Raw genomic sequence first — 17,434 nt, 5'->3', positions numbered from 1 at the left:
ATCATTTTCTTTTCATGTGGAATGCTTTTGTACTCAGATTGACATTCTTGTACATATGTATGCCCATGAATTTGCTCTTTTTGTATCCATCTAACAATATTTAAAAAATTCATTTATTTACTTGAAAGACAAAAATACGCATGTGCACACACACACACACAGATCTCCCATTTGATGGTTTACTCCCTAGCTGCCTACAGCAGCCAAAACTGCATCAAGGAGAAGCCAGGAACTGAGAATTCAAAGCAGTTCTCCCACATGGGTGGTAGGGACTGAACTACTTGTGCCATCACCTGCTGCCTCCCAGTGTATGCTTTAGAAGGAAGCTGGAGTCTTGAGAAAAGCCAGAACTTGCACCCAGGTACTCCAAAACGGGATGTAGCGATCTTAATATGGAATCTTAACCACTATGCCAAATATCAGCCTGAATCTTTGCTTTTTTGATGGAGTGTTTAGACCATTTACTTAAAATTTTTTAAAGATTTATTTATTTATTTTGAAAGTTAGAGTTACACACATACACACACACACACACACACACAGAGAGAGAGAGAGAGAGAGAGAGAGAGAGGTCTTCCATCTGCTGGTTCACTCCCCAGATGACCGCAATGGCCAGAGCAGGGCCGATGGGAAGCCGGGAGCTGGGAGTTTCTTCCGGGTCTCCCACGTGGGTGCAGGGGCCCAAGGACTGACCTATGGCACTTCCATTTGCGCTGGTCTGGTGCTCTCTGGGTTCGCAGCCATCAGAGAGGACTTCCTGCATCCCCCTCCCCCGCCCTGCCCCGGAAGGAGGAGACAGCAGTGGACGTTCTCCCAGGGCAACGGAGCAACGTCCTGGTGCGGGCGGGCTCGGGGTGCAGGTACCCGTTGTGGCCCAGCCCTGCGAAGCCCACGTCCCGTGGTCTTGGAGTCGCTGCTGGCGGCGGAAGGCCAGGGGCCCTGATCCCCCTGGTTGGTGCCATGCCTGGGGCCAGGAAAGGATCGGTAACTCATGTGGAGCCCAAGGCCTTGGCAGGTCGCGCCAAGGCTGAGGGCGCCAGGGAGACCCCAAAGCCCCGGAAGAAACCTCCCTACCTGTTCCCACTCAGCGTGATGAGGTTGGGCAATATCGAAATTAGAGAAAGAGAGCGGCCCCCTGCTCCCGAGACGCTCTCAGAGCCAGAACAGAGCCAGGAGGAGGGCTCCTGCGGACTGGGCTGTGTCAGTTTCCCGTGCTGTCAGCGTTTGAATGACATTCGCTGCTTCATGGTTATCTACTTCATCCTGGCCTCCTCTCAAGGTGGGCCCGAGGGGCAGGGGCCTCCTGGGGAGGGCAGGGGGGAGGCAGCGCCCAGAGGTAGGATGGGCCAGGACGCCCTGTGGTGGCTCCAGCAGGAGGTTTGGGGTCTCTGTTCTCAAGCTGTGGGTGGAATAGAGAAGCAGTTGACCCCTGGCACCTTCAGGTAGGGCTCCTGTGGTTGCAGCCCCTCCTGGGCCACCCCAGTGACACGTTGTTGGGGGGAAGGGGCCAGGTCTGTGGATGGGCGGGCTAGGTTGAGGGGCTGTTGAGTTATTTAAAGGCTGCACGTGATAAGAACCATGTGAGAAGAACAAAGTAATTGTCATTTATTTATCTTGGGATGCTCCAAGAAAATTCTCCGAGGGAGATATGATTGAATTAAATTGTGATAGTTGGGTGGGGCTCTGATGGCCAGGGACTTTGGGAATAAGGAAATGAGAAGGGGCCTGCACGCTTTGTTTCTGAATCCTAAATAACAAGATTGGCTGCCTAATGATTTCTTAGCATCAACACAGGATAAATAGTATTTCTGTTATTTACTGCCTCTTCCCAGGCCCTGATGGAGTGACCAGGGCAGAGAAACAGTCAATAAATACGTATTCCAAACAAGGCAAAGCAAAAATACACATTGAGTGCATAAAAGAGTAAGAAAAGGAGGAAAAGACGCATTGTGGCTCCATTTGAAGAGGAGCCTGAGAACTCTGAGAAGCTCCCCAGGGGACCCCTCCCCAGCCTGCTGGGTGGGAGAAAGAGCTGCAAGCATTATCTCACTTAATGCACTCCCATTTTTCAGTGGGCAGTGAACAGCAGATTTCTGAGCCAGCAGTTGATATTGAATGGGTTTTGCACCATCACTTAACCTGATTATATACAGGCCATTAGCTCAGTTTGGGCATCATACTGAGACTTCCATTCATAAAAATGGTATGTCTCTGTATTTATCTATTTATCAGCTTGTCTCTTTCTTTCCTTTCCTCCTTTTCTTTCTCCCCTTTGCTTTACATAAATATTATCTATCTACCATAAAAATTCAGCCTTTCAAAAATGATACAATTGAATTTTAGTAAATAAATACAGATGTGCAACCATCAGTGCAGTGGCGCTTTAGTCTTTCTATCTGTACTCCTTTGCAGTCTGTTCCAGCTTCCACCTCTCACCTGAGGTAGCAAGAGACCTGCTCACCTGCATTTTCTAGAAATTGATATACATGGATTCATAGACTGTCTAGTCTTCTGTGTCTGCCTTCTTTTGATAGCTTGGTGCTTTTGAGATTCAGCAACTTTGTGTGTATTAACAGGTTGTTCTGTGTTAGTGGCATCCCACTGTATGGAATTGGCACACTTTATCCACTGAGTACTTGCCTGGATATCTGGGTTGCCTCCCGCTTTTTGGCTAGAGTAAATAAAATGGCATGATGTGGAATAGGGAATACAAAGATTTGGGAAGACAGGGATGTTGACTAGACATACTAATGTTACTTGCATAATCTCTCTCATCTCTTTTCCAGTTATATTCCACAAAAAAGCCAAGAAAATATTCCCTTCTCTAAGGCACTGGGAGGTGCATTTATTAGAACAGGATTTGCATCTTTGGAAAGCTTTGTTAGGCCAGGTGAGATTGTAAGGGATACTGTCGTTGAGACGGGTTCTCAGATTCAGTGGAGTAGCAGTAACGGTTTTTTGTTTTAAAGGCTATTTTTCCTGGTATTAATAAAGTCACTGCAGTCTTATTTTAATTACTGCTTCCCCAGCTTATTGTTCCATTGTCCTTTCTACATGGCTAGTCTATTTGTGGTGTGTTTCATTATTTCCCTCTGATTTGTGTTCTTCTCTCCTTCGTTCTAAACACTTTGAGATTATTTTTCTCTTAAATGTCTATCTTAAGAAGGCAACTTGGACTATTAATTTTATAACATTCTTGTTAATTTTATAACATTCTTGTTTCTAGTTTGTCTGAGAGCTGTGGGTTATTGTTAAGCTGTTTAGCATTCTTATTTCTAATATTGGCTCAAAGTTGTAATTTGCTGTGCAAGTACAGTTCTAGCAGTATTATAAAATTTTTAATAATTCTGTGTTTTTATTTGATCATTCATTTCACTTACCTATGAGCAATAATCAATGACAAATTTTGCTGCTGTTAGTTCAAACCAACAGTTATTGATTAGGTCAATAAATAATAAGAAAAAAATTCTTGTATTCAATATTTATTTTATTTAATTGAGTTATAGTGAGAGATGGAGAGACAGAGAGAGAGAAAAAGAGAAAGAGAGGTCTTCCATCTGCTGGTTCACTCCCCCAAATGACCACAATGGCCAAGACTGGGTCAGGCCAAAGCCAGGAGCCAAGAACTTCTTCCTTGTCTCTTGAGTAGGTGTCAGAGCCCAAGCATCTGGGCTGTCTTCTGCTGCTTTCCCACATACTTTAGCAGGGAGCTGGATAGTAAATGAAGCAGCTGGACTCCAACTGGCACCCATATGGGATGCCAACACTGCAGGCAGTGGTTTTACCTGCTATGCCACAATGGTGGCTCCTACTTTTTCTTTTCTTTTTTTTAAGAAAACTTTTACTTAAAAAATACAAATTTTGATAGTACAACTTTTGGATTATAGCGGTTTTCCCCCCATAATCACCCTCCCACCCGCAAAGCATCCCATATCCTACTCCCTCTCCCATCCCATTCTTCATTAAGATTCATTTTTAATTATCTTTATATATAGAATATCAACTTAGTATAAACTAAATAAAGATTTAAACAGTTTGCACCTACACAGTCACACAAGGTATAAAGAACTGTTTTAAGACTATTTTACCATTAATTCTCATAATACAACACTTCAAGGACACAGATCCTACATGAGGAGTTAAGTGCACAGTGACTCCTGTTGTTGATTTAACAATTGACACTCTTATTTATGACATCAGTGATCACCCGAGGCTCTTGTCATGAGCTGCCAAGGCTATGGGGCTCCTACGTTTTCTTTACTTAATTTTTCTCTAACATTCTTCCTTTCTTTATGTGCATATGATTGTGTGACTTACATTATTTTCTCCTTTTTTCTGAAGAAATTCTTTTGACTTTTCTTAATTGGCAGATCTGCTTGTTATAATTTCCCCAATTTCTGTTTGAAAAGATCTGTATTTTCCTATCTCTTTGAAAGATAATTTCCTTGGATGGTGAAATCTAGCTTGATTTCTTCTTCTTTTAATGCTTTAATATTTTACCCCAGTCTTTTTCTGCTTGCATGATTTATCTGATTCTTATCCTTGATCTTTGACAGATGATGAGCAATTCTTCCCCCCCCCCCTTTGGCTTATTTCAAGCCTTTCTCACTGTCTTTGATTTTTTTTTTTTTTTTGACAGGCAGAGTGGACAGTGAGAGAGACAGAGAGAAAGGTCTTCCCTTTGCCGTTGGTTCACCCTCCAATGGCCGCCGCGGCAGGCGCGCTGCGGCCAGCGCACCACGCTGATCCGAAGGCAGGAGCCAGGTGCTTCTCCTGGTCTCCCATGGAGTGCAGGACCCAAGCACCTGGGCCATCCTCCACTGCACTCTCTGGCCACAGCAGAAGGCTGGCCTGGAAGAGGGGCAACCGGGACAGAATCCGGCGCCCCGACCGGGACTAGAACTCAGGGTGCCGGCGCCGCAGGCGGAGGATTAGCCTATTGAGCCACAGTGCTGGCTTCTCACTGTCTTTGATTTTACACAGTTGTAGTATGATATGTCTGGATAAAATATTCTGCACTTTTAGTAGTGTGATTTGCCTGGGTGTAAATGTTATGGTGTTTTTTTTTTTTTTTTTTTTTTTTTTTTTTTTTTGACATGCAGAGTTAGACAGTGAGAGAGAGAGACAGAGAGAAAGGTCATCCTTCCATTGGTTCACCCCCAAAATGGCTGCTATGGCCAGCATGCTGCTGCGCCTATCCGAAGGCAGGAGCCAGCTGCTTCCTCCTGGTCTCCCATGCAGGTGCAGGGCCCAAGCACTTGAGGCATCTTCCATTGCCTTCCCAGGCCACAACAGAGAGCGGGACTGGAAGAGGAGCAACTGGGACAGAATCCGGCACCCCAACTGGGACTAGAACTCTGGGTGCTGGTGCTGCAGGTGGAGGATTAGCCAAGTGAGCCGTGGCGCCGGCCCTATGGTGTTTTAACTTTCTGCAATTCTAGGGTCATGTGCCTGCGTGTAAATGTTCTGCAGTGTGAGGATGATCTGCCTAAGTGTAGATGTGAGGACTTACTCTCCTTTGGCTTCTTCCTCTGAGCTGCCTCAGTCTGTGCTTTAATATCTTTCATTGGTTTTGAGAAATTGTCAGCCATTTTTTAAAAGATTTATTTATCAGGGAGAGGGAGAGGGAGAAGGAGGAGAGGGAGAGAGAGAGGGAGCTCTCTAGATCCTGTCCACATACAGTGTTAATGAAACTTTACCTTCAGGGAAAGTTCCCTGATCAACAAAAGTTGTCACTCCCCCTCTTCATGGAGGAACAACACTAAACCCTGCGCTGTTCTTTTATCTGCTCGGCCCTTCCCGGGTTTGCTGCTGGTTCTTCCCGGTTGGCTACCGTCCCTTCCACCTCTGTGGAAGGGCGGTTCCCCCTGCCACTTTCCCCACTTCCACGGGGGAGCGGCACACCGCCGGCCGGCTCTCTCGGGGGCTGCACAGGTGTTCCTTCAGATAGATGTTCCTGGTGCGTGTTGTCTCTCTCCTCCTTTATAGTCCTCTTCCACCAATCCCAACTCTGCTACCCACACACCGAGTACGCTGCTCTCCTCCAATCAGGAGCAGGTCCTGCAGCTTGTTGGTTGAACTGGAGGCAGCTGTGTAGAAGCTGTTTCCTCCTCTCCCAGCGCCATATTGTGGGAGAGCAGATGCATAGAATAAGTCTTAATTCCAGTAACTTAGTCTAGTCCGAGTTGTTCCCAGTTGCTCCCCACAAAAAGTGATCTGGATCAAGTGTCTAAAATTAACTCTTCCCCATACTGAGTGGGCGAGCAAGTGTTTGGTGCTGCTGTTCTGCTACTCACTTGGTACGCTCACCAGATTTGTCATGGCCCATGCTTCAGCATGCAAGATTCATGGTCACCAGGATGCCTGTTGGCAACGTTTCTATGTGCAATAGATCCTGAAAAATCAAGTTAGAGTCTAAGAGAATAGTCTAAGCATTCTTGCAGCCATGGCATTTTCATTTATTGGATAGTGTATATTATCATTATTTATTAATTTTATTGTTTGACCTTGCTGTTTTATGTTCCGATAAACCCCTTTAACACAGTGACCTCAAATGTAGCACATGGCATACTTAGGAAAATTGAAGACTTGCACATTGTTAACATTTACTATTTATCAAAGAGCCGTAGTGATATGACTGACCACATGAAAATGGTTCAGTGGAAGTCCTTGGCTTGTAGCGACAAAGGAGCTATAAACATTGCCTATAATAAAGTTATAATTTCTAAATAATAAAGTTCTTATTGAAGGCAGGACTTTAGGGAATGAAATAGCTGCTACAATAGACTCCTATAGTGGAAACTTGAACTTTACAAAGATCCTGGGGCTTGCCCGACTGCTTCTGCCTGCTTGACAGAATGATGAGAAGTCTAGGTCATGGTTAGCAAGCTTCTGAGCTTCTTTCAGGGTTCTCTAAGGCTCTCATCATATTTATCCACATGCTGTTTATTTTGATAGTACTAACCCATATTCACAGATTCCAGAGTTACAATATTAGTTGAATTCATAGGCATATTAGATCCCTTATGTCAAACTTGGGGCACTGATTTTAGAGCTAAAGGGATTTAGGCAGAATTTGGTGAATCTGAGGATTGGAACCTCCAATTCCTTAACCTCTACTTCTAGTAGGAACAACTATTTCTCTTTTATTTGAAGAGAAGATAATATCTTGATCAAAGACACTGAATTGACCTCCTGAGCCTCCCTATCACCCCTTATCGTTTCCAGACTCTATTAGAGTTAGAGCCAGCATCCCCAGAAAGTCTGTCCTAGGAGGATACATCATGCCCTTCGGTGATGTTTCTTGGGAACAACTGGTTTGTTGCACAGTAGAGTGAATTGGGATCTATGCATGTGAGTTGGGATCAAGGGTCATGTAGAGTTACCTCTTCTAAAATGAAGGAAAAGTTTCTTCACTTGCAAAGCCCATTATTAACAAAGAGACACAGTTTTTTGGTGGGCCTGTTTATATTTTGAAGGTAGAAGTATGATATGATAATATTATAGTTCCATACAGGAGCAGTCCTGAAAGTAGAGGAAAAAGGAGACCCTCTCAATGGATAAAACACTGAATAGTACATTGGAGTGTCCATGTTGCCTAGATACCATTTCGATCATTACCTGATGGTTTGACTGTTTGTGGCTTGGAAGGCCAGATCATGTTATGTCTTTCTAGATGGGGTGAGTTATCACCCAAAGAAATCCATTGCTGAGGAGGCTCTCAATGATGAGGTCCTGCTGCTTTCCCTAGACATTTTTTCTCTTGTTTAATGGCCTCTTTTTCTTAGGGACAACTACATAGAAGATGGAGGTTCACAATAGCTGAATGCATGGCCTTACCTTCATCAGAGCTGGCTGATTGCACTCCTGAGCGGCTGCTTTGCAGCCAGGAAAAGTCAATGCAATTTAGGAAATGGCCCTATTTTTCGGTGAAACAAATCAGTTACCTGGAGATGGTTTGATTATGGATTTTTGCCTCTGCTATGGAATGAGCAATAATATCACTTCAGAGAAATACATACTTACTTTGGATATAGGTACTCCTTTTTTTTCATCATATTTCTGCCAGCACTACCATAATCGGACTTGATGAATGCCTTATCCACCATCATGATCACATTTACCATCGCATTACTACTAATCAAGGAACTGATTTTATAGCAAAAGAAGTATAGCCAGGGAATCATGTTAATAGAATTTACTGATCTTACTTCATATCTCAATAACCAAAAACTCTTAGCTTTATTGATAATTATAATGGCCTATGGGAGACTCAGCTAAGATCCCAAGTAGTAGACAATGATCAACAATATTTTGGGGCTGTCATATAGGATTAGGGATCTACTTTGAGATAGCAACATATATGTATGTTAGCTGGGATCAAGGGGCAAAGATGGGGTGAGTAATGGAAGAAGGAAGTTCTAAATATCGACTGTGATCTAACAACCATTTTGAGAAATACAATTTGTAGCAGCTATGGATTTTTCTCTTACCTATTTATGTGTACATAGGTAAACATATAAATGTATTTGTTGTGTGTATATGTGTTTATGCATGTATATACAGTCATACACTGCACAAAGATGTTTGGTCAATGATAGAATGCATGTGATAGTTGTCTCAGCAAAATTACATTGTCTAGTGGTGCCATAGCAATATTAGTATACTCTATGATGGTTGCACAAAGATGAAATCACCTGATGTTGCATTTCCTAGTCATTAAGCAATGTATGATTGTGTTCTAATTCTTTATTTTATCTCTGCCTATTTCATTTTTCCATTCATATTTTACATAAGGTAGGTAGGTTTGTAAATTTGTTTCTGTGTTACTGAGGATTCCTGAATTAGAAGGAAGAACTAATATCTCCCAACCTAGAGATGGACAGTGACTGACAGAAATTATTTCTTGCCTGTATTATTCTCCTTGACCCCATCCAAAGTGAGAGTTGAAGAAAATTCTTTCCCTGGTGCAGTCAAGTTTCAACCTCTTGTTTTCTGCTGCTATTGTTCTGTTAAGTGAGTTTAGGTTACAATTATGGCTTGTGATTTTTCTGGCAATTCAACCTCTAAGAAATATAATCAGGCTGTGATAATGTTTGCTTAATAACTTGCAGTTACTTTTAGTTTCTAGGTTAAGGAGAATCTATTCCAGTTGGTGGAAGCTTTGTCAACCTTAGCCTAAAGTGGATATAGTGACTGACTGGGCTATGTCTCTTGTTTTGGGGAAAGAGTGGTAGCATGTTTGCAAACATCAGTTGGAAGCATATTTATCTAGTTTGAAAGTTGACGTGGGATGAAAGGAGAAAATAGTACTTTCAAGGATGAAGTGTACAAGTTATTTGTCTGTTGGCTGTAACCTCCATAGCCTCCTTCTTGACTTGCTCTTATTTGTAAGGGGAGCAGCAGGCTACAAAGCTTGTTTTTCTTACTTCCATGACCACTGAACTCCTGTTGGCTTTCACGTACGGGTTACTAATGAGAGACTGTGGTAGATTTGAAAAGGGGCAGAGGGAAGCCTCTTTCCTTCCCTCCCCCTTTTCTGGTGGTTATTCCTGGCAGCAGAAGCAATGTAGGTACTTCCATCAGTAGCACTGTGCTCACGGGGTCTGGCTGTAGCAGTAGAAGCAACTGGTGGTTGTGAGCCGGCTGTCACAGCATTAGGGAGCATCAGGGCCCCAGGATTCCTACAAAAAGAGGTAGTGACTACCCTGTCAACAATAGCAGCAGCCCATGCTACAGTAACTATGGTTACATAGATGATATGAATTTTGAATAGTGGCTGGTGCCGCGGCTCACTAGGCTAATCCTCTGCCTGTGGCGCCAGCACCCCGGGTTCTAGTCCCGGTTGGGGTGCCGGTTCTGTCCTGGTTGCTCCTCTTCCAGTCCAGCTCTCTGCTGTGGCCTGGGAAGGCAGTGGAGGATGACCCAAGTGCTTGGGCCCTGCACCCACATGGGAGACCAGGAGGAAGCACCTGGCTCCTGGCTTCGGATCGGCGCAGCGCGCTGGCCATAGCGGCCATTTTGGGGGTGAACCAATGGAAGGACGACCTTTCTCTCTGTCTCTCTCTCACTGTCTAACTCTGCCTGTGGGGAAAAAAAAAAGAAAAAAAATAATGAATTTTGACTAGTAACCACTTTTCCTTTTCATTCTGGAGATCAATTTAATTTTTTTTCAAACACTTAGTCTGGCTATTTTTCTACTGTTTGGGTGCCGAGTGATAGAAATGCACATAGTATGGCGCCATTTATTTAATATTAAAGAAAAGGAAAAAGGTATCTCTACTGTTTGAGGGGGTGTATATTGTGATGAAAATGTTAAAAATAAAAATGGAAAATTTCAAATACAGGATACTGGTTACAGAAGGGAAAGAAAAGAATGTGTTGGACCTCAACTATTTTGATATTTTATTTTCTATTCTAGATGACATATAAACAAAAATTCAATGTATCATTTACTAATTTTTAATAATTAAAATATATATTATAGTAAACAATACTCATACTCAGTGAGGTGAGTTTATACAATTAGTATTCTTTAGGAAATTACTTGTAGAGATAGCTTAAAAATTGGTTTAAAAATTTAATTAGCAAAATTTCATAGAGGTTAAGTTCTATTAGTGTTTTAGAAAGGGAATCATGTGCTTACAGATTTTAAACTTTCATAATGAGGTAAAACAAATATAAATCAGGTTAAATTAAGTTTTGCTTTGTCATGTTTATAATGGTGATCTTTTTTTTTGTATCTTAAAAAGTACATTATTGCTTTCTTTTGTTCCTTTTTACATTTTAGGTATTGTGTTTGGTCTTGTAGATCTGAGCATTAGCAATTTTCAGAAGAACTATCATCTGAAAACTTTTGAAAGTATAGTATTGACATCCAGCTATGATATTTCATCTTGCCTGGTAGCAATATTAATAGCATACTATGGAGGGAGAGGAAACAGAACAAAATGGACTGCATATTCCTCCTTCTTCATAGGACTTGGATCAATTTTACTTGGTCTTCCACACTTACGTGGTGAAAACAATCAATCTAAGCTAAACATTGAAGGTAAGGTTTTTAAAATATAATATCATATGCCAAATCAAAACTCATTTAAACGATTGGAACTTTAAATAGACTGTGATACCTGTCTGTCTGTCTGTATATCCATCCATCTATCCATCCACACAGGTTTATTTGACAAAGTATCCCTTTTAATTGTGGCTCTCTTTAAACATATATATCATATTCATATACCCTTTCATATAATAGATGGACCTAGAAAGGAGAAAGAATATTTTGGGAAAATTATTTTGTGAAACTGTTCATTCATTTATTAAATATTTATTTATTTATTTATTTGAAAGGCAGAGTTACAGAGAGGCAGAGACACAGAGAGAGTTCTTTCATCTACTGGTTCACTCCTCAGATGGCCACAAAGGCTAGAACGGGGTCGATCCAAAGCCAGGATCCAGGAGCTTCTTCCAGGTCTTCCATGTGGGTGCAGGGGCCCAAGGGACAACTTTAATACATTAATATATTTATATCCTGTGTAGTCAATGTTAAATAATATGTTGTTATGTCAGTCTATGAAGCATATGATATGCGTAAATGAGAGTGCTTGTAGACATTCAAGGAAAAGTGGAATTAAAACATAATTTCAATTTGGTGCAAGAAAAACCTTTGAAAGTCACACATAACTTTTTCATAATGCACATTTAAAAATACTCTCATAGATATTTTCAACATATTCATTGTAGTTATAGAATAGCTTGACAGCTCGTTGAACTGGAAGATGACTTATAGGAAGAGTGGGATAGAAAACATGTCATTCTTGTTACCTTAAACCTTGGTCTGGTCAGAAAGGGTTAAAAGTTAGAGAACACTGTTTAATACATCTTAAAAATGCTAATCAGATCTCAATATGAATCATGGGAGTAGAATTAGTACAATCTTCCTTTTGTGTTTTCTTTAGATTATATATATATATATATATATATTTTGTTAGTGACTATTAACACAGAATTATCTAACAATACCTATTTAGTGTATTTATTGGGTGCCTCTCATTTGTACTAGAGTAGGAGAAATAAACAGTCTTTGCTACAGAAGTGCTCATTTCCTACACCTCTCTTTGCATATAGTTCACTTATTGTGTTTGAAGTTTAATTCTTACACAATGACTTTTTCTGTGTTGACGTGCAGTTCATACACACACACACACACACACAAACACATATTGACATGTTTACATTCTCTTATGTGATTCTTTTTCTTCCACCCTTCTCTTTTCTATCTCCTGAATGTTTTTACTCCTACTCTGCCCTCTGCTTTTATTTTCCAGTTAGTTACCTGTTACACTAAGCTTCCCTTATGAGTTGTTTGAACCTTGGTGAAGTCCGTTTGCCCCTATTTCCCCTTCAAAATCACGATAATTTTCCATACTGATGATAAATTGACCTTCAATTTCTGTGTCTCAACCAGTGTGTATGAGGGATCCTCAAAATGTTCATGAAAAAATATAATTGAAATTTATTTTGGTGGAAAATTTTTTGAATATTTCTTTTTTAAAATTTGTAATTAGTTTTAAAGATTCAATTTGGCTTGTAGATAAAATCCTAGAAATATTCTCTCTGTCCATCCCTTCTCCCTTTCTTTGTTTTCTTTTAGTTTTTGATATAACATGTTTTAAATTTACATTACAGTAAAAAGGGTTAATATTTCAATGAATAAGAAGTTTAAAAAGTGAAAAACAAAATGACAAATGACCCAAGGTTAGTGGGAATATAAGACAGCTTATATAAACAGCAGCTGAATGTAAAAATGAACATGCCACCCAATTACAGAAAATTTTAAAGTGATCACAACTCATTAAAACTATAATAGTATAACGTTCTTAACCACTGGTTTCACAAAGGAATGAAAGTTTTACAAAACTGAATTTGTTGCAATACTGATCTCTTTTCTTCTTCTTCTTTTTTTAAATTTTAGTTTTCATATATCAGGGAGAACATATGATATTTGTCTTTCTGGGTCTGGCTTATTTCACTCAACATGATGTCCTCCAGTTGTGTCCATTTTGCTACAAATAGTAGACTTTAATTCTTTTCTACAGCTGCATAACATTCCATTGTGTACATACATTTGAAAAATCCATTCATCTGATGATGGGCACCTTGGTTGATTCAAAATTTTGGTGATTGTGAACAGTGTAGCTATAAACATGTGGTACAGTTATCTCTTTGATACTTTCATTGTGTTTTGGGTATATACCTGGTAGTGGGATTGCTTGGTCATGTGGCAAGTATATTTCTAGTTTTTTAAAAATGTCTACATTGTTTTCCACAGTGGCTGCACACTAATTTACATTCTAACCAACAGTATATAAGTGTTCCCCTTTGTGCACCTCCTCGCTAGTATTTGTTAATCTCTATGTTTGGGATTTTAGCCATTCTTATGGGGCGAGGTGGTTCATTGTGGTTTTGATTTGGATTTCTCTGATGGCTAGTGATGTTGAGCATTTTTTCATACACTTCTGGCCATTTTAATTTCTTCTTTTAATAAGAGTCTATTGAAATCCTTTGCACATTTCTCAACTGGATTTTTTGTTGTTGTTTAGTTCTTAAGTTTCTGATATATTCAGGATATTAAGCCTTTGTTGGATAGATGGTTTGCAAATTTTTTCCCCATTCTGTTGGATGTCTCCTCACTCTATTAATTGTACCCTTTGCTGTACAAAAGTTTCTGAGTTTCATATTGTCCCATTTGTTTAGTTTTGATTTTGTTGCCTGTGCTTTGGGGGTCTTGTCCAAGAAGTTGTCCCCTATACCAGTGTCTTGGAGTGTTTCCCCTACATTTGCTTCCAGCAACTTCTTAGCCTCAGGTGTTACATTTAAGTCTTTGATTCATCTTGAGTTGATTTTTGCACATGGTGAAAGTTATGAGTCTAATTTTATTCTTCTACATATATACATCCAGTTTTGCCAGGACCATTTGTTGAAGAGCTTAACTTTACTTCACTGTATGTTCTGAGCACCTCTGTCAAAAATCTGTTGGCTATATGTACGTGCATTAATTTCTTTTTTTTAAGTTTTTTTTTTATTTGACAGGTAGAGTTATAGACAGTGAGAGAGAGAGATAGAGAGAAAGGTCTTCCTTCCATTGGTTCACCCCCAAAATGGCCGCTACGGCCGGTGCTGCGCTGATCCGAAGCCAGGAGCCAGGTGCTTCCTCCTTGTCTCCCATGTGGGTGCAGGGGCCCAAGCACTTGGGCCATCCTCCACTGCCTTCCCGGGCCACAGCAGAGAGCGGGACTGGAAGAGGAGCAACCGAGACCAGAACCCGGCACCCATATAGGATGCCTGTGCCACAGGTGGAGGATTAACCAAGTGAGACACGGCACCAGCCCCCTTAATTTCTTGTCTGTCTATTCTATTCCATTGATCTATGCATCAGTTTTTAAGCCAGTGTCATGCTGTTTTAATTATTATGGCTTTATAGTATACTTTGATGTCAAGTATTGTGATGCCTCCAGCTTGATTTTCTTGTTCAGCATTGCTTGGTCTTTAGTGATTCCAATTGAATTTTAGGATTGTTTTTTCTAATTTTTTAAAGAATGTCATTGGTATTTTGATAGGAATTGTGTTGAATCTGTAGATTGCTTTAGGTAGTATAGACATTTTAATGCTATTGATTTTTGCAATCTGTGAGCAAGGAATATATTTCCATTTTTTTGTGTGTCCTTGATGTTTTCATCAGTGTTTGATAATTTTCATTGTGGAGATCTTTCTCTTCTTTGGTTAAATTTATTCCTAAATATTTCATGTTTTTGTGGCTATTGTGCACTGGATTTCTCTTTATGTAAGTTCATCATCAGCATACAAAAAAGCTATTTTTTGTATGTTTCTTTTGTAACTTGCAACTTTAATGAATTGGTTTATCAATTCTAACAGCTTTTTGATGCAGTGTTTAGGTTTTTACATGTACAGCATCATGTCATCTGCAAACATGGATAATTTGACTTCCTCTTTTCCACGTTTAATGCCCTTTATTTCTTTCTCTTTCATAATTGCTCTTGCTAAAAGTTCCAGTACTGCATTGAATAAGAGTAGTGAAAGTGGACATCCTTGTGTTGTTCTAGATCTGAGGGGAAATGTTTTGTTTTTCCCCATTCAGTATGATATTGTCTGTTGGTTTTGATATATAGCCTTTAAAATTTTGAAGAATGCTCCTTCTATACTTAATTTCTGAAAGGTTTTTATCATGAAGGGTGTTGAATCTTAACAAATGCTTTCTCTGCATCTATTGAGATGACCATATGGTTTTTATTCTTCATTATATTGATGTGATTTATGATGTTTATTGATTTGCAAATGTTGTACCACCCTTCTATTTCTGGGATAAATCCCACTTGATTGTGATGTATCATCTTTTTGCTGTGGTTTTGGATTTGATTTGCTAGTATCTTTTTGAGAATCTTTGCATCTATGTTCATTAATGGTATAGATCTGCTGTTTTCTTTTTGTAGCATGTCTTTGTTTGGTTTTTGTATCAAAGTAATGTTGGCTTCATCAGAAGAGTTTGGCAGAGTTCCATCCTGGTAAATACTTTAGAATAGTTAGAACAGTTTTGGAGTTGGTTCCTCTTTGAATGTTTTGTAGAATTCAGTTGTAAAGCATTCAGGTCCTGGACTTTTCCTTAATGGAAATCTTTTGATTAGTGCTTCAGTTTCATTTCTTGTTATGGGTCTGTTTAGATCGTCTATATCATCTTGATGCAATCTTGGTAGGTTATATGAATCTAGGAATTTATCCATTTCTTTGAGGTTTTCCAGTTTATTGGCAAATAGTTATTTATACTAGTTTCTTATGATTCTTTGTATTTCAGTGATGTCAGTTGTAATGTGTTTTTTTATCCCTAATTACATTTACTTGTTTTTTTTTCTTTTTTTGTTAGTCTGGCTAGAGATTTATGTATTTTGTTTATGTTATCAAAAAACCAACTTTTTGTTTTGTTCATCTTTTGTGTTTCTTAGATTCAATTCCATTTATTTCTGCTCTAATCCTTATTATTCCTCACCTCCTGGTTTTTGTTTTGTTTTTGTTTTGTTTTGTTTTTGAATTTCATGATTTTTTTTGCTTTCAAACTTTTATTTAATGAATATAAATTTCCAAAGTACAGCTTATGGATTACAATCGCTTCCCCCCCATAACGTCCCTCCCACCCAAAACCCTCCCCTTTCCCACTCCCTCTCCCCTTCCATTCACATCAAGATTCATTTTCAATTCTCTTTATATACAGAAGATCAGTTTAGCATACATTAAGTAAAGATTTCAACAGTTTGCTCCCACACAGAAACATAAAGTGAAAAATACTGTTTGAGTACTAGTTATAGCATTAGATCTCAATGTACAGCACACTAAGGACAGAGATCCTACATGAGGAGTAAGTGCACAGTGACTCCTGTTGTTGACTTAACAAATTGACACTTTTGTTTATGGCCTCAGTAATCACCCTAGGCTCTTGTCATGAGCTGCCAAGGCTATGGAATCCCCCTGAGTTCACTGACTCTGATCATATTTAGACAAGGCCATGGTCAAAGTGGAATTTCTCTCCTCCCTTCAGAGAAAGGTACCTCCTTCTTTGATGACCCATTCTTTCCACTGGGATCTCACTCGCAGAGATCTTTCATTTAGGGTTTTTTTTTTTTTTTTTTTTTTTTTTTTTCCCAGAGTGTCTTGGCTATCCATGCCTGAAATATTCTCATGGGCTTTTCAGCCGGATCCGCATGCCTTAAGGGCTGATTCTGAGGCCAGAGTGCTGTTTAGGACATCTGCCATTTTATGTTTTGTTTTTTGACAGGCAGAGTGGACAGTGAGAGAGAGACAGAGAGAAAGGTCTTCCTTTGCCGTTGGTTCACCTTCCAATGGCTGCCGGGACCGGCGCGCTGCGGCCGGTGCACCGCGCTGATCCGAAGCCAGGAGCCAGGTGCTTCTCCTGGTCTCTCATGGGGTGCAGGGCCCAAGCACTTGGACCATTCTCCACTGCACTCCCTGGCCACAGCAGAGAGCTGGCCTGGAAGAGGGGCAACCGGGACAGAATCCGGCGCCCCGACCGGGACTGGAACCCGGTATGCCGGCACCACTAGGTGGAGGATTAGCCTATTGAGCTGCGGCGCCGGCCCCTCACCTCCTGTTAATTTAGGGTTTGGTTTGTTCTTGTCTTATATGTCCTCAAGATGCATCATTAAATCTTTGAGACATTTCTCTTTTTTTAAATGTAAGAATGTAATGCAATATGTTTCAGACTTAACATTGCTTTTGCTGTATGCCACAGGTTTTGATATGTTGTATTTTCATTTTTATTTATTTCAAGAAAATTTTTCATTTCATTTTTGATTCTTCAGTGACCCATTGATCTTTCAGTGGCTTGTTGTTTAATTTCCAAGTATTT

At 40.1% G+C, this 17,434-nt stretch overlaps 1 protein-coding gene across 4 annotated transcripts in view; it reads left to right on the top strand.

Annotated features, from left to right (window-relative positions):
- Positions 1–629: 629 nt before the first annotated feature.
- The window catches only part of SLCO6A1 (solute carrier organic anion transporter family member 6A1), a 98,050-nt gene continuing 81,245 nt past the window's right edge, over positions 630–17,434 (top strand). For 2 of the 4 annotated variants that reach the window (XR_007922659.2, XM_002713955.4), the window contains exons 1-2: positions 630–1,279; positions 10,790–11,050. Coding sequence is in view for 3 of the 4 variants with exons in the window: in XM_002713955.4 (XP_002714001.2) it covers positions 961–1,279; positions 10,790–11,050 (580 nt within the window). In the remaining variant the exon portion in view is untranslated. The remainder of the gene's footprint in view (positions 1,280–10,789; positions 11,051–17,434) is intronic. The other 2 variants (XM_051853954.2, XM_051853953.2) reach the window with 1 other exon arrangement.

This window comes from Oryctolagus cuniculus, chromosome 14 (genome assembly GCF_964237555.1).
Source record: "Oryctolagus cuniculus chromosome 14, mOryCun1.1, whole genome shotgun sequence".
Classification (NCBI taxonomy): Eukaryota; Metazoa; Chordata; class Mammalia; order Lagomorpha; family Leporidae; genus Oryctolagus; species Oryctolagus cuniculus.
Note: the sequence above shows the minus strand (reverse complement) of the source record. Positions and strands in the feature narration are given on the sequence as shown.